General features: G+C 58.1%; 1 protein-coding gene across 2 annotated transcripts in view; it reads right to left on the reverse strand.

The window, feature by feature from the left end:
• Positions 1-24,760, reverse strand: part of RUNX1 (RUNX family transcription factor 1) — a 201,267-nt gene that overhangs the window by 13,642 nt on the left and 162,865 nt on the right. The window contains exon 7 of one of the 2 annotated variants that reach the window (XM_090271638.1): positions 20,983-21,174. The exons of the other annotated variant lie outside the window; for it this stretch is intronic. Within the exon in view, the coding sequence (XP_090127764.1) occupies positions 20,983-21,174 (192 nt within the window). The remainder of the gene's footprint in view (positions 1-20,982; positions 21,175-24,760) is intronic. 2 annotated transcript variants of the gene reach the window in all.

The following is a 24,760-nucleotide window of genomic DNA, read 5'->3' on the forward strand; positions in this document are numbered from 1 at the left end:
CCGCTGGGACTGGGCGGTCGCCCTGGGCCCCGGCTGTCGCAGGGAGCAGGCCCTTCCTCGGGCTTTCGGCTGGTGTCCTGAGAAGACCAGGCAGTCCTCTTTCTGGGCCTTTTGTAAAACCAAGGACCAGACAGTTGTGTTTGCCACGGGGCCCGGGTGTCTGTTTTTCAGAGCAGGACCTGCCTGGTGACCATAAAAACCCCCAGGGCCGCCCTGGTTTTTTCCTGGAGGATTTTCTCCCCTCTTTCGGCCTGGAAGCCGCCGGGGCCCTTCCCAGGGTGTCCTCCCAGTTCACCTCGGCCGTGGGTAGCGGGTGTCATGCCCTCCTGGATGCCTCAGAGCACACAACAGGATGTGAGTCAGGACTCAGAGATGTTGAGTCAGTTTCCAGGGTGATGTGTGTCAGGGTGAGCTCCAGGGGTGGCTGGCAGCTCCCGTCTGGGACCCCTGGGAGGGGTGAGCTGGGCTCCCTGCAAGCACAAGGGGCACCGCCCGCCCGCCCCCCGCCCCCCATGCCTTGCCGCCACCTTCACAGCTGCGTGACATCTGCCTTCACGGCCCACGCGCCAGGTCACTCTGCTCTGAAAGAGCCAGGCCCCTGGAAGTCCCCCTGTGCTTCCCTCCGGCCTCTGCAGGGGAAGTGCGACACAGCACGGCCCCGGAGTGGGGGGCGGGGGGCAGGCCATCGCCCGGGGGTGCCCCTGGGTAGCAGGCCCGGGCTGAGCACAGGCCGCTGCTATCAGCGAAGCCCCGTGACGATGTGAGTCAGTCCCCACCGGCCCTGGATCCTGGAAGGGGGGCTGTGAAAGCGCCCCGGCATCGGGTCCCCGCGCGTCCAGTTAGTCACGTGCGGCGGGGAGGCTCCTTGTTCCCGCAGTCACCCTGCAGCCAGGCAGCCGGCCCCAGGCTGGGGCGGAGACCTGCCCGGGGCTCCTGCGTCCCCGTGGCCTTCGGGCTCGGAGGGACCGGCTGCACCGCCGCCGCTGGCCGCAGGCCACAGGGACGAAGGCAGGAGCCGCGAGGGCACCTCCGCCCCCGCTGCCGCTGGGACCGGAATTCCGCACGGGCCTGGGAGGCTTCGTGGCTCTGCGGTCTCCCCACGGCAGGGCCGCGCCCACGCGGGTGGCTCCCCGGGGGCCCTGTCCCCCCCAGCTTCCCCTTCCTCCCCTCCGCACAGGGAGGCGGCCAGACCCACCTGCCTCGCAGGTGTGAGGGCTAATTAGTGTTTGTGGCGCGGCCGTGAGACCGCAGATGAAAGGCGCTCCATAAACGCGGGCCATTGCTCATCAGCGGGCCAGACGGTTCCCAGGGGAAACGGCGCGGCCCTCCCCACGGGCCTGCCGTCTGGGACGCGTCTGGAGAGCCTCCGGACCCGGGCACTGTCGTCCCCGAGGAGAGGCTCGGGGGAGCCCCTGGCTTCTAGAAAAGCCGGGGGTGCGGGTCACACCGGGGTTCTGGGCAGGCCCGTCTCCCTGCCGTTCGCCTGCACGGGGTGGAGGGGCCCTCTGGTCTCTGTCCTCCCGCAGACAGACAGTGTCCCTGCGTGTTGCCAAGCAAGCATGCACGGCAGACGCCCCTCCCGCAGAGACTTCCTGCCCCCTGCTCTCTGGGGCTCCCAGGAACAGGGAGAATGGGCCGCGGCACAAGGGGATGGGGGCCTCGCGGGAGAGCCCGGGGGACGCTTCGATCCGCTGTGGCTGGTGTTTGGGGACCCCGTCCCCGAGCTGTCCCAGGAAGGCGCAGCAAGGGCAGGCGTGGGAGCACAGGACGGAGCCCCCGCTCCCTCCTCACCCATGACGCCCCTCCGAGACTCAGTTTCCCCACCTGGGAGGCTGACCGGGTCCGTGCCTGCCCCCTGTGGGCCGGCCTTCTCCCCCACCCCCAGAAGAAGACCCGCGTCGCCTGTCCTCCAGTCCCTGCCCTTGTGCTGCCAGGTGGGGCTTTCTCACCTGCCCTCGACAGTGCCCCCCATGAGGGGTGGGGGCAGAGCCACTGGAAAGGAGCCCTTCCTCAGCCAGCCCGAGTTCCAGGGTGCAAGCTGTCCCCAAGCCCCCCAGCAGGGCCACCGTGGTTTCACCCCCGCGGGTGCGGTGCTCCGGAAGGGCAGTAGCAGACTGTGCACGTGAGGTAGGGGCTCAATGATGCGTAATTACTTTGGACACTTTGGTTTAATTCTTTGTATAGGCCCCCCCATACCAGGCACAGCCTCTCCTTCAGAGAAAGGACCACGGCCACCGGGTCACGCGGCCACTTAACCCAAGGCAGCTGCATCGCGGCCATCAAGGGGCACCGTTCTTACCTCGTGAGGAGGGACCCACGTGGAAGGGTGACGGGTCTTTCTCTAAGAGTGTCCACTCCATGCCCCGAGGTGAAGGCCATTCAGACGCGGAAGCAGAGGCAGTCCCCCAGCCCGAGGGGCCCGGCCCCCTTCCTCTATGGCGTGCCTGCCTCAGGGGTGACTGAGTGTCCCCCATCCATGCGGTCCTGTCACGCTGTCCCCCCTCTGCCAACCCTCTCCCACGCATCAGGCCCAGGCTCCCGCGACCCTCAGCAGCAGGAGCCAGGAGGCCAGAGCCCGCGAGGAGGGGCCCATTCTGCACCCCAGCACTTTGCCCTGCACAGCGCGGTGTGGAGACGCGGCCAGCTCTGTGGTTTCTGGCTGTGTACCTGCCCCTCCAACTCCTGAGCTTCCATGACACACGGGGACAGCCTCTGAGCGTACACACGACGCCTTTGTCCCTCTGAAAGGGCGCTGCCATCATTCCTGCCACTCTGCTCTACCAGAAACAGGGGCGGTCCGGGCAGCAGCCTCTGGCCTTCACCTGGGAGCCCCTCGGCCCCCCAACCCTGAGACAAAAGACATGCGATCACACACTAGCCGTCTGCTCTGCTGGTGGCCCAGAGACGCAGGACAGGCAGCCTCGAGCTCAGCGCGGTCCTCCCCTCCGATGAGCCCACTCCCTGGGCTCCCGCCTGCTCCGGCTGCTGCTCAGTCGGCAGATTTGGGGAGGAGTCATGCCTATTTACTTATTGAACTCAAGGCTTCTCCATTCATAGAAAGCCCCCAAGGAAAGGCTCCCTTATTACTTCTCTCTAGTTTTTGAGAAGTACTTGGATTTTCCACTGGAGCACCAGAGAGAGGAAGAAGAGGCCAGACCGCCCCCTCCTCTGCCGGCAGGCTCCTCCGCTAGCTTTGGGTTCTTCCAGCGACTGGGTGTCCATGGCTTTCGGGCCAGGGAGCCGCTCTCAATGGCGTCTGTGCTGTCAAGCAGCCCCCCCTTTGCCTCATTGCTCTGGTCCCGCCCTGGCGTGACGTCTACGCGGGAGGAGCCTGTCCCCTTAGGTCGGCAGCTGTTTCGCACAGCCTGGCACACAGACCTCGGGGTGGGCGAGCGGGGGCCGCAGGGGGCCGAGGCCGGGGGCAGCTTTAAAGCAGGAAGAAGACCTTTGAAGGGGAGCACCAGCCACGCTTCCCTAAGTTCCTCCCTGGGGCTCCACACAAAGGACGCAAACCAGTCAAGTCAGAGTCATCTCGGGGCGACCTGGCCTCACACAGGAGCATCACCCCGAACTCTGGTCCAGGAAGCCAAGTGGAAATCGGCGGGCATCTGCTCTGAAACTCTGACACAGATCTTGGCTTGACACTCACACACACACAAGCATTGGCAGTGGGCAGGTCTCCAGTGACCCAGAGGTCCTCAGCTCTGTTGACAGACTTGGGGAAAGCAGTGGCATTTCAAACGCAGCCGTCATCCTCAGATGAGGTCACCCTGAGAAAGACGACACCGAGCCGACAGCGGGAAACCTCCCTCCAGGGCCGCTTTGATTTAGAAGGTCAAGGAAGCCTTTCTCAGAAAGGAGATAGGTTTCCAGTGACTTGGACGAAAATGGAAGCAGTTTTTTTTTTTTTTTTTTAAAGATTAAAAGTAGAGTTTGAGATAGCAGATAACTCTCAGCTCTTGCTCAACGAAAGGATGACCGCGTCGAGAACAGACCCTAGAGACCTAAGGAAGCCAAAGGTCAGAAGTGATTCACTGCCAGGCGATGACACCCAGGGGCTGCCATCTGTGAAGGGCGCTGAGGTCTCGGGTGGACCGGAGCCTTGGGAACGCCCCGGAGTGGTCTAACCAGGGGCGGCTGGTCCTCCAGGGGCACTGGTGATGTCTGGAGACAGTTTTGGTTGTCCACTTGGGGTGTAGGGGGTGTTACTGGCCATGGGTTCTGCTAACATCCCCCCATCCCAGGACAGGCCCCCCCGCCCCCCAGCAGAGGGAGCCCAGCCCTGGTGGGCAAATGGTTTTCAGTCATGTCAAACCACGGTGACAATCCGGAAGACGTGACCTCAGAGGTGCCCCCAGACACTGAGAGATTTAACGCAGCGCTGAGGCCTGGGCAGAAAGCAAAGGTGGAGCTGAGGTGAGGTACGTCCCGGGGGCCCCCTGGAGCTCTGTGGGAAATGGTGGCTGGAGGCCACCCCTCTGCCTGGTGGTGTCAGCAGTCACCGTGTGCCCAGGAGCACCTGTGTGCCCGCTAGGGTTTGGGACAACGGCTTCCTCACGGTCTCCCGGCCCGGCGCCCAGGCATGGAGCCGGCAGGCCGGGGCCCGGGTGAGCCACAGCCATGAACCACCGAGAAGATGCCTCCTGAGCTGACCGTTGGCTTTGCCACCTGGGAGGCGACAGGCTGGTGCTTGTCTCCCCTGAGCTTCCCGGGCATGAGTCACATGTAACTAGATAATGAGGCAAATCACTGTCGACATGTCTACGGTTCCGTTCTAGCTTCCCAGGGAATGAGGGAGCAGAGGGCCCCTCAGAGGCCCCGGGCCAGCCCATCTCGGACACGGCAGAAGGGTGGCAAGCGAGAGGGACAGAAATCCTGTTTCTCTATAGGACGATGGCAGCCATTTCCCCCTTAATCCGGTCACCACGTACGGACACCATGAAAAGACTGATCCAAATCTCAAAGGAAAACATAGCCACCCCCAAGCACCGTGCCCGCTGGACGCTGGGGACAGCTGCCTCTTCCCGGTTACAGGGCTGGGGTCCTGAGCCTTGGCGGCTGGGGGCTGGTGGGCCCGGAGGCTGGGGGCTCACCGGGATGTTCTCGGTCCAGTCTCCTCTCTGCTCATTCCCTGAAACAAAGCCTGGACAACCCCAAACCTCAAATATAAGTTAGTGTCTGTCACTGAATTCCTGACCTGAGTCAAAATTAGGCAGAAAGAAGGGGACCGTTTCTCCACCTCCATTTTGGAGGTGGCTCTGGGGAGGGGCAGCAAGGCCACACTGTCCCCCGGGCCCCGCATGTGGGGGTGCCACACCCTTTTCCGGCCACATCCCCCGAAACAACGAGCCGGCCGCGCGGATTAAACCCGCAGGATCAGACCCGCGCCGGTGCCAGACGCGGTGAGACGCAATTACCCAGGCAAACTTTTGAAGGATCTGCGCCCTGGGGCACAGCGCAGGCTGTTTACGAAAGACTCAAAGCGCCGTCTGTGCTGGGCAGGCCCCGGTGCTCGTCTTCCCGGTCTGGATCCGGCCCGCCGCTGGACTCCAGGCAGGATTTCTGGGGCCGATAACATCAGCCTCCTGTCCTCAGCTCCGCAGGGCCTTTGCTCTGCGTTCCAACAAGATCGTGCAAGCACCGACAAAGGCCCATTATAGCATCTCCCTTTGTGTTCACGGACCCGCTTGCTCTCCCGGGTTTCCTTTTTCATTTTTTGCATCGTGTGCTACCCCGAAGAGGGGCAGCGAGAAACCAGCCTATGGCTGCAGGTCTCTGCAACGTCGCTGGAAACACATCGCCCTCCCAAACAACCGGGAGCTTCCCATCTTTAAAATACAAACAAACCCCCCCAGCAAACCCGTCTTAACAGCACATCTGAAGTCCTTTCCCCTTGACTGGGACATGAGAGCCTTCTGAGGAGCCCCGGGGGGAGCAGGTGAAGAAAGCGAACAGGAACATGGCAAGGACCATGGCAAGGAGGGTGTCAAATGGCCGCTTCTCGAGTCCACTTTTGCTGCTCATCTCTGATCGGGACCCGAGGGCTGGCACAGCTGGGCTGGAATGGGCTGCATCCCCTGCTGATGAGCAGGGTGGGCGGGGGGCACCGGGCTTCCTCGCCCATGGTAGGCCCAGAGAGAAGCCACTGAGGCGGTGGCAGTGCTGGGACCTCAGGCTGAGGGGCTCATGGGGTCCATTCGGGAGAGAGGCTGTGATTAGGGGCAGGAAGGCAGGAGGGCTAGCAAGATGGAGAGTGGACTCGGAGAGATGGGTCTGGAAAGTGCCGGGACCAAGAAGGATCCAGGCAAGCGTCTAAAGAAGAGGCAGCGCAGGGACCCCCCTGAACACACAGGGCGGGGGCAGGATGCCGGTGCCCGCGAAGGGAAGTAAGGGGGGCACGGGGGCAGTTTACAAGGGTATTATACAACCAGTTCGTGCCTTTGGGTCCTAATCCCTAAATAAATGTGTCGAAGCGGGTTCGGGTGTTTGGACAACAGCCTCAGGTGAGCTGTCTGAGGAGCGAGGCAGGCGGGCAGGAGAGGTGACGGGAGAGTGTGGCCCGGTGGCGGGGGGCGGGGGGCCGCAGAAGGGAAGGGACGCTCACTCGCTGTACCTGACAGAGGCCGCGGAAGGCGGTGAGGCCGTACGGTCAGGGAGCCCAGAGACTTCCCACTTTCCTCCGCGTCACACAGGCAAAGGGCGAGGGCCCAGGGAGGGGTGGGAAGCTGTCACCTCGGTGGGACCCGCTGGGCTCTGGGAGGCAGAGCCAGGGCTGATCCCTGGAGGTGGGGCTTTGGGGGACGAGCATTGCCTGGGGCAGGACATTTTGAAATGGGGATTGAAACCCTTGAGAAACCAGTTTGGAACCAAGAGCAGGGAAGATGCTTCCTTCCACCTCACACCCCTGCACACACCGCCCCCTTACCTGCAGGCCTCGGTGTAGGGTCTGGGGGAGCAGAGAGAGAGGCCCCGCCCTCCCGGCCCTTCCAGGGGAACCTGTCTTTCTCGGAGTGTGGCTGGAGATGGCAGGAGCAGGCGCGGGGCTCAGGGTGCCGGGAAGGCACCCTCTCAGCGGGTCTGGAGCCCCTGCTGACTATGCAGCGTGACATGATATTGCTAATGCTCAGGACCACTGGGGACAGGAGACCAGTGCCCTGTTGGGCCACATGTGGGGTGGCGGCGAAGTGAGAGGCCCAAAGGAGAGCGGGCAGGAGCGGGGCCCTGAAGGATGACAGGACGGGGGACAGGGGACTGCTCAGAGGCCAGAGGAGAAGGCAGGGAGGACCTAGCAGCTCTCAGCCGCTGCGTGCCCAGGCCCCTCCGGCGGGTCTGCTTGACTTCTGGTCATTTCAGAGCAGGGACAGGCCAGAGGGAGGATGGAGAGTCTCACGGCCCAGGGGAAGGCAGCGGGCTTGGCCCGGGAAGGAGCTACAGTCAGCGGTTGGTGGCCTCAGCAGGGAGCGTCTCATTCCCGTATGGACCCTCCTTGGCCATCAGATGGCCTGAAATGGCAACATGTGCTTCTGCAGCCAAGGTCCCCACAGGGCACGTGTTTAGGCCGAGTGGGCCCGAGGAGGCGCACAGGTCTGAGGGGAACCCATGCAAAGCCATCCCCGGCCCCCCTCAAGGCCACGGTCTCAACGGTGACGCCACCTCCCACTGCACGGGGTCTTTCCCGGTGCTGTCACTCAAGGGCCCGTAGAGGGCGTTCAAACGCCAGCTGCAGCGGGGTCCAGAGGTCCCAGGTTTTCCATCACTCACTGCCATGCGACACAGCTTCCTCAAGTACCTCTACAAAGTTGTCCTTGTGTCCGTCGGGGGACGTCGGCTGACAGGCACAACGAGAAACCAGGTGGCTGTGCTCACAGTGATGGACAGCGTGCCTAGTCCCCTGCGTGTCCCGGGGCTGAAGCTGCGTCACGGCAGTGCGCAGTGCCCGAGCAGTTTGCACGTGAGAAGCGTGAGGACGGGCAGCGCCGAGCGGCCCCCGACCACCCCTGGCAGGTACGAGCCTCCCTCACCAAGAAGGCAGCTGGGAGGCGGGTCCCGCTACTCGGCCCCAAGTGCCGGCTCGGGGCCCCCGCGTGGTGTGGCCGGGTCCCTAGAGTGGCTTTGGTGACTCTGGGAAACACTTCTCTTGACTCTTGTCCTAGGGACCCCCACACTGTGTAGTCCCAGGAAAAGAAAGTTATTTGGGAGGGGGGGTGCATTTTGATGGAATAATGGGCATGCAAAGCCACTGGCCTTGAGGGGGCTGACCTGGACCCGAGGGGCCGTGTCCGGTGGCTGCCTCTGGTCCAAGTCTTTGGAGCGCTGGGATTGCAGAGGCTCCGGCGGCCAGCCCTGTCCTCCCCAGTGATGACGCGGGACGGGAGGGCTGCAGCGGGTGGGACGGGGCGTTTGCTGTTTTAGCCGTGACTGACACAGCCCCCCTGCCCCCCACTTCCTGCCCCGCTCACTGACATGTCGGCGATGGAAGGAAAACCGAGAACTTTCACCGACACACCCGTCCGTGTGGAGAGAGCTCACGTTTCAGCGCTGGGGGTGGGGGCACCCCCACTATGCACCCGCTTCAAACCCCAACGCGATGGTGAGTTTATCCCACAGGCCCCGAGCGCCTCGCTTTGCAGCAGGGAATGCTCCTTCACAAGAGAGCTACTGTTGGTATTGTTTGTTTGCTTTTTAATTTCCAAAAAGAAGGAAAAGTTGACCAAACGGGGGCAGGGGGAGCAGGGAGGAGAGGAAAGGAGAGGGCCAGGGCCAGGGAGGCAGCGACCGCAGCGCCCCCCATCCCCCTGTGGCCTCTCCCCGGCCCGGAGCCCCTCCCTGTGCTGAACGTGAAAACTAAGCAGCCCGAACGGCCCCGACTGGAGATGCGTCTAACAAGGGCCTCATTGTCTCAGACAGGTGTGAGATCGCACTTGACTCCGGGCCAGCAGCCCCGGCACCGGAGCCAGCGCTGGGAGCCGAAAACATGCTCCTACCCTCCAGTAATACCACTGTAGCCAGCCAGCGTCTCAACAATTTAGGGCTTAACACACACAACATAAATCAGAGGAGGATGGACCAGCCGGCCGGCAGCTTCTTGGGCAGACGCCTGCAGCCTGTCTGCACATCAGACTCTGCCTGTTTGGGTTATTTGAGACTTTTTTTTTTTTTTTTTGGTAATAAAAAGATGAGGAACTGGGTGGAGCACGCGCAGAGGCACACGGGTGTTTGCCCCGTCTTGTTCCAACGGCCCCCCCTTTCCCGTAAATGCTGTTTTGAAGGGACTGCTCAGGAAAGTTCACTCTGCTGCGTCCAGAGACGAGCCGTGTGTTCCAGCCGGGAGGACGGGCGGAGAAAAACTGCAAGCTGGCGGTGTGACCTCTGGCAAGTCACCTCGCCCCTGCAGGCTTCCGACGTCCTGTGTAACTAATGAGGGGGCCGGCCACCTCATTCTGGTCCAGCTTTCTATGATTCACTCCTGTCCAGTGGTCAGAAGTTCAAAGTCACGGCAAGAACGGCCTGAGTCAGGGAAATCATTCCCCTGGGGACAAACTTGCAACACCACGAAATTCTGTTCCAGAGTGGATCTGTTTCTTTGAGCAAGAAAAGGCCACGTCACAGCCAAAGGCCAGTTCCCCTTCATCGGCTCCCCCCTCTCCTCTCTGTTCTTGAGATACGCATGGTTCTCAGACCACCGAGGCAAGACCCCGGGAATGTGGTCAAGACAGGTCGAGAGCCACGCGTGCTGTGAGAGGCAAAGATGGAGAGGACAGGCCCACGTGGGGAGCTGGCCCCCATTTCTCCTGACGAACTCCTAACTCAGTTCCATGTGGGCGCGGAGACCACGGAGTCGCCACGTCTTAGCAAAGGAAGTGAGGCCAGAGGCCACGGGTCAGGGTAGTACAGAGGACAGAAGGGACCCTGGTCTCTGCTCGTGGGATTCCTGTGACCTTTGACCTTCCTGGGGTAGTGCCGGTGCTGCCATTCGTGCCCCTGACCTGCATTCACAGACAAGTCCATGGCCATCATGGGGACACCTACATCATGATGGCCCCAGTGCCCTGGTTCTCATGGCCACGCGCTGTTTGGGGAGTAAGTCAGTGACGCCGGCAGCAGCACCCTGAAGTGGGAGGAGGAGCCTGTCACTCAGCGCCAGCCCCCCGCACCCTTCCGGCCCACACTACGGCAGCTCTCGAGGCCCTGGCGGGCTTGTGGGCAGAATCGGCACGGGGAGGCGTGGACTTAAAATCACATAGGCAGGGTGACGCTCGGTTCAAGAAGTCCTTACGTAGACGGTCCTTTAAACATGCCAAAGAGGCTGACCATTCACGTTCTCTGAGTATGTCCAAAGGATGTGAGTCACGGGCCCGGTCAGGGGTCATCCCTGGCTGCTGCCCACATGGTCCCCCGGCCAGGAGGGCCCTTCCCTCCCCATAGCTGTTTGCTCCCGACAGGCAGCGGGGCTGGGGGTTGGGAACACGGAGTTGGGCTGAGAAGGATGGGGGTGTTCTAGCCTGGCCTTTTGAACATCCTTACTCTTTACGCATGGGACTGGACAGGAAAACAGAGACACAAAGAAGCTATGATATGGAAGCCGACCACGATCACGTCACCAAGGAGACAGCACGCTTCCAGAAAAAGGCAGAGGGCTGTGAAATGTCCTAACGCAGGTCCTGTTCTGATGGCAGGGAACGCACATGCAGTGGCCACCTCTGTGGCCGGGGGGCAGGCCAAGGGGACGTCGGGGTCCTGGACCTGCAGTCCCAAGACCTGGAGGTCACATCTGCCTCCACCGGGGCCTCAAGTGTCTCAGGAGTGAACTAAAGGGCTTCAAGCAAAGAAATGTAAGGTCCCTTTTCAAGCTCATCAGTTTTCCATCCCCATGCAATCTTGTGCAGCCGTGGCCATCGGCTCTGGGGAAGAGGTGACCCAGGGGAACACACCGTGAGTGAGGGCCCCAGCAGGCCCTGGCCCACCCCGGGCCAGCAGCACTCCGGGGATACGGAGGCCCTGCAGGGCGGTGTCTCCGGGTAGCTGGGGCTCACAGGACTGGACAGATGCGCAACACCCTGGCGAGAGCTCCCTGCTGCAGGCATGGGGCACAAGAACAGCGAGGACACTAAAAATCATGACACCGACCGTTTCTTCAGAATTTAAAGCGGTCCCGCGTTACGCTCAATACCTGGCAGAAGTACACCTGCACCCTTGCAACCAGGTCACGAGGCAATGGGGGCGACACACGAGCAACGCCCGCCCCGCGCCCGGCGCCCGGGGCTTTGCGTACATTAACTCAGGCCGTCCTCGCGGCTCTCAGCGAGGTGGATGTAACTGGTCCCAGGCCCATTCGCACACGGGCACAGAGCTGCAGAGGACGCCGGCGACCCTCGCAGACCACCCAGCCGGGAGTGGTCACCCCGGGTCTGTGCTCCAAAACCTACCGCCATGGTCCACCACACAGATTTCGGCAGCAGTTTACGGCTCCAGATTCTGCTTTGCTCAGAAATATGCTCTGGGGGCCACCATGTCTTTCCTGAGTCCCTTCTCATGATCAGCAGAAGGAATGGCTTCCCTGGCTGGTGGGATGGGGGGCAGAGGAACTGGCTTTCTGCCTTGACACCCCCAGACCCCTGTGCCTCCCTCTGAGGGAGCCGGGCATGACCAGAGAGCTGGCTTGAAAGAGAAGGAACACCCCTTACAGGCCGTCTAAGGCATCTCCCCCTGCCTACCCCAAGGCGTGAGAGAACCCAGTGAGGAAACCAGGAGGAGATTCTAGAGTGACGACAACAAGATTTCGGCTCCTTCCCACCTGAACTGGCCATCTGTAATTCAGTACAAATTCAATTTTAAAGTCATGCTTCATAATTTGTGGAAAATCATATTAAACTAAACAGACGCACACCCGGGCAATGGCTTCTCTCATTTACCAACATACGATGGCGCAGAAGAGCCGACCACACAGCAAAAGAAGAGCCCTGTAGTCAGGGGCAGCAGAGGGATGGGCTCTGGCCATCCCTCCGGGTCCCCTGGGAATGCTCAACGGGCGGTTAATCTCCAGCCACTGCAATGCACTACCTGGAATGACGCACTATTAGAGTTCGGGAGCTACCCGGCCCATCACTCCCACGGCTGGTCAGGGGCACGGCTTGGTGCTAAATAGACAGGACAGTGCCAGGTCACGTGGCCACCCAGCGCCTTGCAAGTAGGACCCTTAGGGCCACGTCGTGCAGCTTGTGGGTGGGTGCTGGTGGGGACTGAAGGAACCAACAGCCACGGTCCATTCTACCAGCGTGAGATGTCATCATCCTGCTCCCGACTTTGGCAAACGTGGCCAGGCAGTGTCCTCGTCACTGTCTCCCTGCAGCAGCTGCCATGAAAACCCAGAGAGAGAGAGACAGCATCCAAACGCAGGCTACGGCTTCAAACCTGGGCGGGGGGAGGGGGGTCGTCAGCGTATGTTTCCAAAGCTTCCCGAACAGCCGTCTTGGATGACCCGTAGAAGCAGGGCTGAAATCGCAGGCCATCACGGTTGTCCCCAGAGCGGGCAATTTACAATGTGCAGAGGAGGATGAACAGGCGGAGAGCAGCGATCCCGATAAACCACTTAGTGGGCAGAAATGCCACGTCGGGCCCCTGAGCTTGTGCCGACTTTGATGGATATTTTAATAACTTTATGATTACGGAATCAGCCATCTGATACACGCAGAGAGATGTACTAATGGAGCGTGAGTGGCCACAACAGGGCAGCGGCCCGGGAGACCGGACGGGCCCAGCACGCTCCCTTCCCCTGCATGACCCACAACTCCAGGAAGTGCAACCGCAAGTCAGATGGTTTCTTCCCCCCTTTTTGCTCCGAGATGTTCTTTTAAAGCCCTCTAAGTAAGGGTATGCAGGTAGCGGGCCCAGAGACGGAAGGAGGAGTCACAGAGCAGAAGTCCTCTGGGGCTCGGGCTGGGCACAGAAAGCTCTCGGGGAGAGCGGACGCCTTCCCCTGAGGGCACCAGAAGGGATGGGCCTGGGGGACTTGACAGCTCTGGACTGATGGAGGGAGGGACAGACGGGTGGGCTGCCGACACCCAGGGCGGTGCTGACTCCGTGGGCCCCTCAGAGGCCTTCCCAGGGGACACACCCAAAGCCCAGAGCGGAAGGGTGGCAGAGCACCCTCCTTATGCTCCTAGAAGGGCTCGGCTCAGCACCACGGTGGCCCAGATCTTGTGCACCAGTCATCGGAAGCGACTGCTTTCACGCAGGGAGGCTCAGGTCAGTGGTGGGGGGAGGGAGGAGCAAGGCACGGCGCAGCGATGAGCCCTATTCCAGGTTGTGGTGTGCGCGCCAAGGCTCAGGGTCGCGGGCTCCCAGTAGCTGTGGGGTGACATGAGGTGACGGGTCCAAGTCCCCAACGCTGCCCCTTCTCTTCTGTCCACACTCCCTTCAGGCTCTGCCTTAAGGGAAGTCACCTTCATCAAAGGCGTAGCTGACTCCTGCTACTGATTACAACCGAAGGTGTCTTTCAAGATCTTGGGCCTGACTTTGGAGGGTTGTTACCCTAACCATGACCCTGGGGTGGTGCGAGGCAAGCTGGGGCCCAGGATGCTGGCCCTGGAGCCCGAGTCTGGAGGAAACGGTGGTCTCTCCTGCCCCCCGTCTCCTGCTCTTGGCTCGTTCAGGGACTTGGGGCCATGGTTCTGTTTTCTCTTGAAAATGCTTATTTCTTTTACACAGGAATGTTATATTCTGTGTCATTGAGGAGGGCCTGAACTGGCGAGCTCCATCTGAATGCTTTCCAGAGCTTAAAAATCAAAAAGGAACTGGTAAGAACGGCTGCACTCCGTTTCCCGTCCACAGGATTGGCCGATGTTTGTCTTTGGGGTGAGTTCTATAGTATTTTTTAAAATTTATTATTTTTATATTTTTTATTTACTGTGGTTGGTAACTGAATCTCTGGTATCAAAACAGAAAATGTTCTGCCAGAAAGAGATTAGGGAAGGAAAGTCTATGGCTAGAAACTGGTTTGCCAGTGAAGATTTTATTTACCAGCATTTTGCAATCTGTGTATTTAATCTCCGTAACAATCGGGCTGTTCTACCACGCTGAGGGCAATAATAAGAACGCTCCGGTGGGGCTCAGGCTTTGAACTGCACTGTGAAAATGTCATACCGATACACATCAAGGGGGCTCTTGCCGGCGGAGGCCAGGGAACCCCCGTCTCCGGACATTTCCCCCCAAAGCCGGGCGGTGGTGCTCCGAGGGCCGGAGAAGAACAACGCAGAAGCCCTGGCAGTGCCCCAGAGGGTCCCAAACCGCACGCGCTGGGTCAGAGAGCCCTAGAGGGACGGGGTCATGGCAGGCCTGCTCCTGCATTCCACGGCATCAGGAAAACACGCACGTGAGTAAGACCCGCTCCGCGTGGGGATGTACCACTCACAAGAAAACACGAGTGCTTTCCTTAGCAGACTGCTTTTCCCTTTAGCATACACTATAGGATCAGTTCCTCTCTCGGTTCACACTGTCGGTAAACTTTGGTTCTCCCTCACAACTGCAGCCCATGTGTGTTCTAAATATCCACACCTGAAAGGCTGTCTTCCAGAGACGTGTAAAGCTGGGACTGAAAGATATGCAAAGTGAATCACCAGCCTTTCCAACTGGGTGTCGGGTCAACCGCGCCTGGCAATCAAGCCACTTCAACACAGCCCGGAACGGCCCTGACCGGTGGGGCTCAGTGGGCGGGGTGTCATCCCGCAAGGTAAAGTGTCGCCAGTTCGATTCCTGGTCAGGGCGCAGGCCTGGGCTGCGGGTTCGATTGGGGTGCGTATGAGGCAACCGATTGATGTTTCTCTCTCTTGTCGACCTTTCCCTCTCTCTCTTTCTCTCTCCCTCCCCCCTCTCTAAAAATAAATTAATTAAAAACAAACCCAAACAGGCAGCTTGTTCCCAACAACGATATGCTTCGTTCTGGGAGGTCAAATTCTAGAGTCTATCCCAACTGGCTGGCTGTGGTCTCTGCGCCCTCTTCTGTCCCTGTGCTTGCTACCGCCCATGATGTCATGAGCTTTTGGGGGGCAGGGCAGGAGGCCCCCAGGCCTCCCGTCTCCTGGTCAGCATTATTCCCAGGACACTCACCATCGGCATCGATGCTCTAGAAAATACCGAGAAATGCCTGCTCTCATCTAGAAAAGAGAAATCATCTATCCCCCCGGCTGGGAGCTCCGGCAGACGTGACTGCGGCTTTCAGGCCCGGGACACTGAGGTCACATCTGCTTCCGCTGAATATCGGTTCTGGGGGTGGACATGCCTGACGTCCCTAGCCTTTTCTACTTTGGCGTGTTGGGTAGATATGTTTCTGTCGCGACTCTTGAAACTGTGAGTGTGACCTTATTTGGAAAAAAAGAGCCTTTTCAGATGTAACGAAGTGAAGGATGTGATGAGCTCACATCGGGTTATTTGAGCAGGGCCTGAAGCCCATGACAAGTGTCCTCGTAGGAGGCCAAAGAGGAGATGACACAGAGTAGGTGGCCGTGGGAAGACGGAAGCAGAGGTTACAGGGATGTGGTCACAAGCCAAGGACGCCTGGAGCCACCACGGGCTGGAAGAGACAGGAAGGCTCCTTCTGAGCCCCGCGGACACCTTGATTTTGGACTTCCGGCCTCCAGGATGCTACAGATCTGTTTTTAAAAGCCGCCCGGTTGTGGCCATCTGTTACGGCGGCCACAGGAATTGGTACCGTCGATATCGATCACGGGCTGGCCTTCATGTTTTGCCATGGTCCGAGGATCTACAGATATAATTTCTCCTGTTTTGCAGATAAGGACGTTGAGGTTTTAGTTCAAGTCCTTTGTGAAGATTTCTGTAGCCACATGGTGGGGGCCCCTTTCTGACCGGGGCAGCCTGCCTGTGGAGCCCTCGCTCCTGGGCACTGGCTCTTCTATTGTTCTTGATGGTTAGACTTTTAGCGTAACCCTCCTCTTGTTTAACCATCAATATCAAATAACCGCTCCAACTAAGCCTTTACAAAAGTTACGTGTGTGTGTGTGTATGTGAGTGCCTTGCTGTGGCCCACAGCTTACAAGGGAAAAGCTCAGAACGTACCAAATCCATAGAAGGAGCATTTTATCATGAAGATTGAGCCCTAAAGTGAACCCTTCTTTCTTTTAACTAGAAAAGAGGTCCACCAGGCACTGATAAAACGCTCTGGAAAATCTGCTCTGATCCTCTTGAGCCACATCCGTGAAAACGCCAGGTCAGAAAACGCAGCCTACGACCACGCGGCTCGTGGCTGCTGGAGTGCTGGCAGCTGGCCGAGGTGGCGGTGCCCCTGAGGGGCGTGTCCGTTTGAGACGTCCCCCGCCATGAGGTGCTCGTGAACGCAGCACAGCGCCTGAGCGTGGATAGGAGTGGGTGCCATACACTCCTATCCACGGCCAGAGCACGGAGAGGACACGTGAGTCCGCCGCCACTCTGTGTAAGGAAGGGAACCAAGGCCTACCCTTCCCGCCACCCTTCTCTCCCCGCGGCTGAGCGTCTGCGGTGCCGTGAGTTAATGCGAGTGCTTCCGAGGCTGCTAAGCTCCCGGGTCCTGATGCGCCATCCAAGAACACGGAAAACTGTAACGGAGGTCTCAGGTCCTGCCCCAGGGAGTTCCTCTCCTACCAGCTGCCACCTCTCAGCCTGCTGGGAGGCGCTGGGGCGGGACCCGGCCGTGGCCCCCAGCTGCGGGCCCCCAGCCCGCTCCACCTTCCTTCCTCCCTCCCTTTTTTCCTTCTTGCATTTATTTAGTTATTTTTATTTATTCACGGGAACATGCCTGACTCAGGCCTGTTTTCAGGGTAAGATGCCAATGCTGACCTTGAAAGGCCCTTGAACTCTGCTACACCTAGGTAAGGGTGATTTTTATATCATTCCCGCTTCCTGTTTACAGCCTGTCTATAAGTTGATTTCTAGCACACAGATGAGTTTGCTTTGTGTAACCACTAAATGACCACCTGCAGATTTATCTCTGAGAAGTCCCGGTGTTTGATCACAGCCTCTACTTCCAAGGCAATCAAGCAGCCTCCCCCGGCCCCAGTTTGTTTGTGAACTTTCAGCATTGCAAGAAGAGAGAGGGAGAGAGAGAAAGCGTTGCTATACAGTTTGATTTTTTACCCCCCAATGCTGGAAGGTAGTTTTATCTCCTCCTCCAGAAAAAATAGGAAGATTTATTCTCCTTTAGTCAACCCAGCTGATTCAGATGCTCTCCGTGATCCCCGTGTAGCTGAGAAGCAAAGTCGACTCCCTGTCTCAAAGAACTGCACACAGAGTGGGGTCTTTCCAAAGTTACTTTAACGTTTGGGGAAAATCAGTCCCAAAACAACAATCATTTGGAACACTAAGTATCAGAAGTGATCGGAAAGGTCGGGTTCCCCGGCCCTGTGGGTCTCTCAAAGCGAGGCACCCGCACTCCTAAAGACTGAGCAGATGTTGCCTGGGTTTGGATGTTAAGAAGGCTTGGGTCCCCATGTTGCCCCAAAACAGAGCGAAGAGTGGCTGGACCTCTCCGCTCCGGCTCATCCTTCCTCCATTCATGCTTTAAGCTTTCTTCTCCCCCATCTGTGAAAACAAATGTCCGTGTCCCCAAAGCAGATGATTTATTAAGGTGTCCGCCACAGAGCCTGGCCCTAAAGCTATTATCATCATCATCAACATCACATGATACAGAACATAGTCAATACAGGGCTGTGAGATGAGTAAGCAACCCAGGGCTCCCCCCGACCTGCTGGCTTCTGGGATTCCTCTTGACCCTGGTCAGCCATGTGGCTAAAGGACCCTTGGTCTTGGGGTGCGGGCCCGTCAGCACCAGCTCGTAGCCAGAAAGGTCTGCGTGTGAGTCTGTCCATCACTTCCCACCTTGGAGATGTGGAGCAACTGTCAACCTCAGGTTCAGTTTCTCTGTCGATAAACTATACCTTGGAATTATGGCGAGAACAGAATAATGTATAGAAAAGTCGGACCTGTGCTAAAATCTATCATACCCGGTCAGATCAAAGAGTTAAATCTCGTGCTTTGATGTTTAGAGTAACACACACAAGAACCACAAAACTGGCCTCTTTCCATCCCCCTTTCCCAGAAAGGTGGGGGAGGCGTGGCCTCAAACGTGTCTCATCGCGGGCGGGAAACCATGCTGGCCCGGCTGCCCGAAGCCATCTCTGTGGGGGAGGAGGCGTGCCTTATCTTTCTAGCATCGGCCCCATTTCATCTTTCAAAAGGACACACGTCCTTTTTCCTTCCCATGACTGCAAAAGAATTCTAAGACTCGGCCGTAGATGGTCGTGATAATGTCTTGACTTGCATGAACGTGTGCCCGTGACAAAATGACTTTCTGTTTGGTTTTAAGGCTTGGTACAACAGGAAGCTGAAAGGCACGTCAGCCCTTCTATGGTTACAACCTCAACACATTGACAGTGGCTTGGTGGCATGGCAACCTGCCCCCCACCCCCCACGCCTTGTTCTCCTGTACCCCGCTTCAGACAGCTTGAGACATCTATTTAGAGCGATCCTCTGCCATATCTGATTCTGCGTAAGTCGAGGCCTTATTACGCACCTGTGATCTCCTACCGACAGAGTCTAAGGGAAAAGCGTAAACCTCCTGCTGGAGTCCCAGCAAGACAGGGGTCCCCAGTCTTTCTCCGAGGCCCTGGCCGTGGACACGCCCACATCCTAAAAACACGCACACACCTGCAGTCACTGTCCCCACTGTTGGGCTGCCCTGACTGCCTGGGGCTGCTTTTCTTACAGGGATGGCTGCCACGTCACGGAGAGCCATAAACGCATGCTGATTGTTACTGCAAAGCGTCTTCTTAAATGTAGTACAGAAGCCCGCGAGCTAAGCTGGGGAAAAGAACCATCTTCCTACCTGTCGAGGACAAACCCAAGGTTCTGGCCAAAGGAGACTTTACTATCATCCCTGTTAACTTTCTAATTTCAGGGAAAAAATTCTCAAAGGCCTACCCGCCCCCCACCCCCAAAAGGAAAGCAGTTCTACATAAAAATATCTCGGGTACTTATTTTTAAAAATTCATTCTTAGTATTTTACAAGGGAAACGCTGGCCATCAGGTCATATTTCGGAAGGAGAACGCAGCCACTAGCCCCCCGGGGGAGGCTGAAGCCAGTTATTAGAGCTTAGACGCCGCAGGGCCAAGACGCTGTTAAAAAGGACAAGAAAGGGTGATGCTCCCTGTTAACTCCGATCCTCTGCTGAGCGTACAGCATCCCAAAGAGCTGAGGAATGCCCGGCCACGCCACACCGTGTCCCCGCCCAGGGGCCGCTGACGGCGGAGGACAGGAATCCACCCCCGCCCCACCCCTGCCCTTTCTTCTTTCTGGTCAAAAGAGCATAGCTGATGGGGGGGAAGTCACATATGACTCACCCCTCACCAGAGCCACGCAAAACAGAGCTGGCTTCACGGGGACGATTTCCACGTGCCCCCACGCGGCTGAGTTTTCTGCCACCTCTATAAATGCTTAATGTTTGCGGCCGTTCTAACCAGGCCTGTGGGTCAGCGAGGGGCGCGGTCAGTTACGGCACGGGAGAGGGAGCACATGGCGCACACGTGGAGTCCCGATGGCGACGTGGGTTCGTGTCAGTGGCCCTGCACAGGAGATCAAGGGCGCGCCGTGAGCATTCCACTCTATTCAGCGTTTAGAAGAAAGTATCGCTTCCCACGGAAGGCATCATCAGACCTACCTGACCACGCACACTTGCGTTTGTTGTACAAAAACCCACGCGCCCACATTGAATCAGTATTCATGACTGTTAAGCACCAGGAAACCGACGGTCTTGGGGGACCGCTTCCTAAATACACCTGAGGCTGTGGAGGAGAGGTAGCCCCCCCAAACCAAGCTTTTGGCTTCTGTTTGTGGACAAAAGGGTTGTTCGACCGAGAGGCCACTTCCCAGCCCAGAGCACAGGACCTTCTCAGAAACTTCCTAGGAATTTTACACTCAAATAAAAGACCCTTCCCCAGAAACGTAACTGCGAGGACTGATGGTGGGGGCCGCCAGGCTCTGAGCCACCGAGGCTGCTTGCCTCCCGAGCGCCACGCATGCTAACCCCAAGAGGGAGCGCCCCCCTCCCCCAACCCCCAAAGTCTTAACACATCCCACAACACAGCTGACACAGAGAAAACGCCCGGAGGAGCGAATTCTGCTGCCCCAGGCTAGTTCGCTGGCCACCTGCCCGCTCCTCCGGGCTTATCTTTTCCTTTGAGTTACGCAAGCTTTGGGGCGCTTACTGTGACTCCGCCACAGAAGCAGGGGCCCGCACGGTCCGGAGAAGACTCTGCGTTTCGGACACGGGGAACCGTATCGCAGCGCAAACACTCCTTGACGTCAGCGGTTCTCCGTGTGCATTATCTAATTTGGCCCGGTGGGTTTTATGCAGTTATTGTATTTTACAGTGTTTTTGCAATAGCCAGCTAGCCCCGGGGAACCTGCATTCTTGGGTGATTGCAAATTTATGTATTGCAAATCACCCCTCTGCTGGGATGGCGTCCAGATGGCCCTCCTACTTCTTTATATTTTCCAAAGAACAGATTTCTTTCTATTTTCAAAAGAATGTATATTAGATACACCGCCCCCCCTCCCCCAAATAAGCTGGAGATAAGAAGAACCTGAAAAGCCTGACCCGCCTGGGTTGGGGGGCGGTGTGGTGTGTGTGTGTGTGTCTGTCTCTGTCTTCCAGCCGAACAGGCAGGTGGGAGACAGCACAGCTAGCCAAGCCCTCATCTGTGGCTCTCTCTCGCCATGGTCTCTCTGTACCCTGTGCAGCAGGACCTCTCGACCTGGGGGGCCCCACGACGCAGATCGAAGTTGGCAGGCCTCGACCGCCCGAGACCACGCGTGGAACCAGCTCCCAGGCTGCTGGCGTGTAGACCGCCCTCTGAGCCCAGGGGGGAAGCCAGGACGGGTCTGGGGGGGGCTCTGCCCGGGCGCGGGGCGGGCGGCGGGCTCGCCCAGGTACTTACCCTGCATCTGACTCTGAGGCTGAGGGTTAAAGGCGGTCGAGTGATTCAAGGAGGCCCGAGGGTTGGGTGTGGGGGCTGGGTGGTGTGGGCTGACCCTCATGGCGGAACGCCGCAGCTGCTCCAGTTCACTGAGCCGCTCGGAAAAGGACAAGCTCCCGGGCTTGGTCTGATCGTCTAGTTTCTGACGGTGTCCTAGTGCGGGGAGGGGTGGGGAGGGGAGGGGAGGCAGGGAAGGAGGGAGGGAAGAGATCAGAAAACGTATTGTGGATTTTCTAAAATTGGGGGTGTTCTTGTCCTTCCCCTCCCTCTCCCCTCACCCCATTGGGGGACTCGCTGGGGATGGGCACACGGGCCTGGCTCCCAGTGGGAATTTGGGGATGTTGTCGCCATGGCGGACTGGGGTCCTTTTGTCACCGCAGCCACCCGACCCTCTGCACCCATCTGCACGGGGCAGAAGGAGGGGGTATGCAGGGCTTGGGGGCAGAGCTGGGGGCAGAGCAGGGGGCAGGAGGGAGACGGGGCCTTTGTTGTGGGCTCCTGGCCGCATGCTGTGGGCTAAACTGTGGTGGCCAGGGAGCGGCCCTCTCCTGGGGTGAGCAGCTCCTCCCTGCAAACCCACCGCTGGGGCCGGTTTCACGGGCAGCCCAGGGAGCCTTCGGGGCAGTGGGCACACGCCCCCCCTCCCAACAGGAAACAGGGTGGGGCTCCACGTCCACAGCCCCGGGAGGCCGGGGTCCTGCTCATGCCGGGCACGGCGGCCCCTCCGCCCCTCTGGGTCTCCCTTTCCTCGCAAGCTTTTCAGGAGAACGCGGCCCTCCCCGAGGCCCACTACCTAGGAGGCAGGCTCCTAGGAGGGAGCTAACTGGAAGGTGCAGCCTGGTGTTCCTGGCAGGCCGGCCCCTGGAGCCCTGAGGGTGTCACCCGTGGCCTGGGGGAGCTTCCCCAGGGGCTCAGGAACCCAAGGTGGGAAGGAAGCCCCTCTGTGTCTGCTCCTTGTCCAAATCATTGTCACCAGGATGCAGGGAGCAGAGGCCACTCACATAGGACAGGCCAGGAGGGCTGGACCTCCCGTTTCCTCCCCAGATCCCCCCAGATTCCCCATCAAAATACATTGAAAGTGGAGACTCAGGCCTGTCAAGCAGCTCTGGTGCCCCAAGGTACTGACATAGCCCAGGGGGCCCGTTTGGGGCTCCTCCTTCAGCCCTGGGGTTCAAAGATAGCTACTGACTAATCTCACAAAACCCCCAGGCTGTTAAGTGGCCTCAAAACAAGGCTGCAGAGGCAGCTGGCTTGTGGCTACTACCAAGTTCTGTCCACATGCCCAACCCTCAGTTAGAAAGGGGGTCCCTGGACCCCATGCCCCGCAGCCCAGGCCTGGAGACGAGGTGGGACTAGGGCATTTGAGCCGGGCTCCCGGTCGCACCGATTACAAAATTACACGTTAGAGCTGGTGTTATGGTTCCGAATGGCCGTGGCCTGCACTTCCTCCAGCTGCCAGGCCCCTTGGCACGGCAACCGCCGTGTCAGATTCCAGGGCAGAAAAAAGAACCCACTATAGTGCAGTGACTTTATCATGAACAAGACCCGCTTGGCTCCAAAATAAGGAAAAATACTTAAGCATAATATTTGTGCAGCTCAACTGTAACGCGCCCTCTTTTCATGTGTCACCGCAGCAAATCTGGACTCTGATTCAGCCCTGCAGCCCCCCACGCCCGGCCCGAGCCCCCGCAGCCTGAGTCACGCAGGCCGGCGCATGTGAGTGGCCTCTTACAGCTGAGTATTTTAAGCCCTGGCCTTGTGGGCGAAAGGCCGTGGGGCCAGGTCCCAGAACAACCCCTGTCATCTCCTTCCCTCAGAAGTACAAAAACGTCTTTTTCTAGAACATTCTATTTCAGTCAGTCGTGGAGTAATAATTCAGTGTCTCTGGAGGGAGCCTTCCTTGATTCCTCCCTCCTTGTAGCTTGGTGACACATTTTCAGCTTTCTGACAGTCAGACTGAAAAAAACCTCAAGTTTTCTTGTAGAAAAACCAACAATTCCAGCTTAAAAGCCACTCAGAGCAGACTAATCGAGCCCTTTCCAATGCCTACCATGGCCTCACGCCTGGTACTAGGAGCCCAGGAGAGAAGGCAGCTCAAAGGCTTCTGGAGAATTCTGCTGTGGAAAGAATTCTGGCAGGCTTTGCGTCCAATTGAAAACTTCGCGTTCCTTGGGCACCCAGTAGCATTTTTAAAAAACACTGTGTCAAGGTGGTCAGGGGACCCGGGGAAGGTCCTGTGCGAGATCCTTCTGGATATGTGGCATCCAGCATTCTGACAGAAAGGCCATCCGTTGTGCCTGCCTCAGCCACCGAGCTTGGGGACCACGGGCCACCGAGCAACCAGACACAAACGCCTCATTTCAGGGAAGCCACGACTGTGGCCAGGCACAGTGTGAGGCGAGTCTTTGTGTTATTAGTCCCCTCTCATTGCCCTCTACTTAAAAAAAGAAAAGTTTTAACATGTGAGCAATCTCTGTACCAGCTGACACCTGCCCAAATCACAGTCATTTACAGAGATTAGCTGATGACTGTCTGCTTTAGCAGGAATGTTTGGGCCCAACGCTCAGAGAAAACAACGATCCAGCCTAAGCTCTTTCCTAAGCCCCAGAGTTGTGGGCTGGCTCCAGTGCTGGAGGGGTGTGTGTGTGTGTGGGGGGGGGGGGTTCAGTCTCCTCATGCCCACGTGTGACCCCCAGAGTTAGAGCCTTGCAGGGAGTTCGGAGCCCCTTCCTCACCCAGGTCCTCAAGGCCTGCACCTCCGAGGCCGGGGAAGAAAGCGAAGGTGTGGTTATTTACAGGCGAGAGCAAGGGAACTCCCAGTTCTTCTTCTCTGAAGCCATCAGGTTTCACGTGCCACGGAGCAGGACTTGGTGTGAAACAGAGAAGCTTCCCATACAAACTTGCGGGCTGGGGGGACGGAGTGCTTCCTGTCTCCAGTTTCCTGCGTCTGGGTGCAGTTAAAATGCCACTTTGCCCCTTGAATTTTAAATACAGGAGAGTGGAAAATGTTCACGATCAAATTCATTTTCCTTCCCTCTTCCTGAGCACGGGGCTGCAGAGAGCAAGAGAGAACTCGATCCGGGATCGAACATCTGGCAGAATACGAGGCAGCCCCAAACACACACACATGGACAGCCTGGCTTTCTGGACACACTGGGTGTCCGTTGTGACTGTTTTACATGGTCGGTCCCTAAATATTGGCTTCCTCAAGATTTCCCACTGAATCTCAGTGCATCCTCGGTAGAGTTGAAAGGGCACTGCATTATGTTTCTCTGTTACCATTTTCAGAGTTTTGAAAAAAAGTACTTGATTAGAATTTTTTTATAGATGCAGCCATAAAAAGCCAACAGGAAGAAGAGAATAAAGAAATTCATCCCACCCGCTACATTTTACTTTTTCATTCCAAAGAGAGATGTTCTGTAGTTTTGGGGGATGGGGGTCCACATGGCACCTCTGTGCTGCGGTATTTGTGATGGGTAATGAGAGCGCCTTTCTCTGAGATGGAAACTAGACCGAGCAGGGGTGTGCATCTCATTAAAAACTGAGCTGCCTTTTGCAGGGAACCACTGTGGGCCTGAAATAAGGTCTAGGGTCTTCCATCAAAGGCAACAGAGAAGGCTAAATGGTCACCTTTTCTTGGAAAATTGAGGCTAGTGAGAATAATTTTCGGGCAGTCAACATGGGAGTCCATGTTTCTGACATAAGTTTACTGGTTTTCCTGATAAAGTCTCAGTAGAAA

Source organism: Furipterus horrens, unplaced genomic scaffold, assembly GCF_987537825.1.
Source record: "Furipterus horrens unplaced genomic scaffold, mFurHor1.1.pri manual_scaffold_1, whole genome shotgun sequence".
Lineage (NCBI taxonomy): Eukaryota > Metazoa > Chordata > Mammalia > Chiroptera > Furipteridae > Furipterus > Furipterus horrens.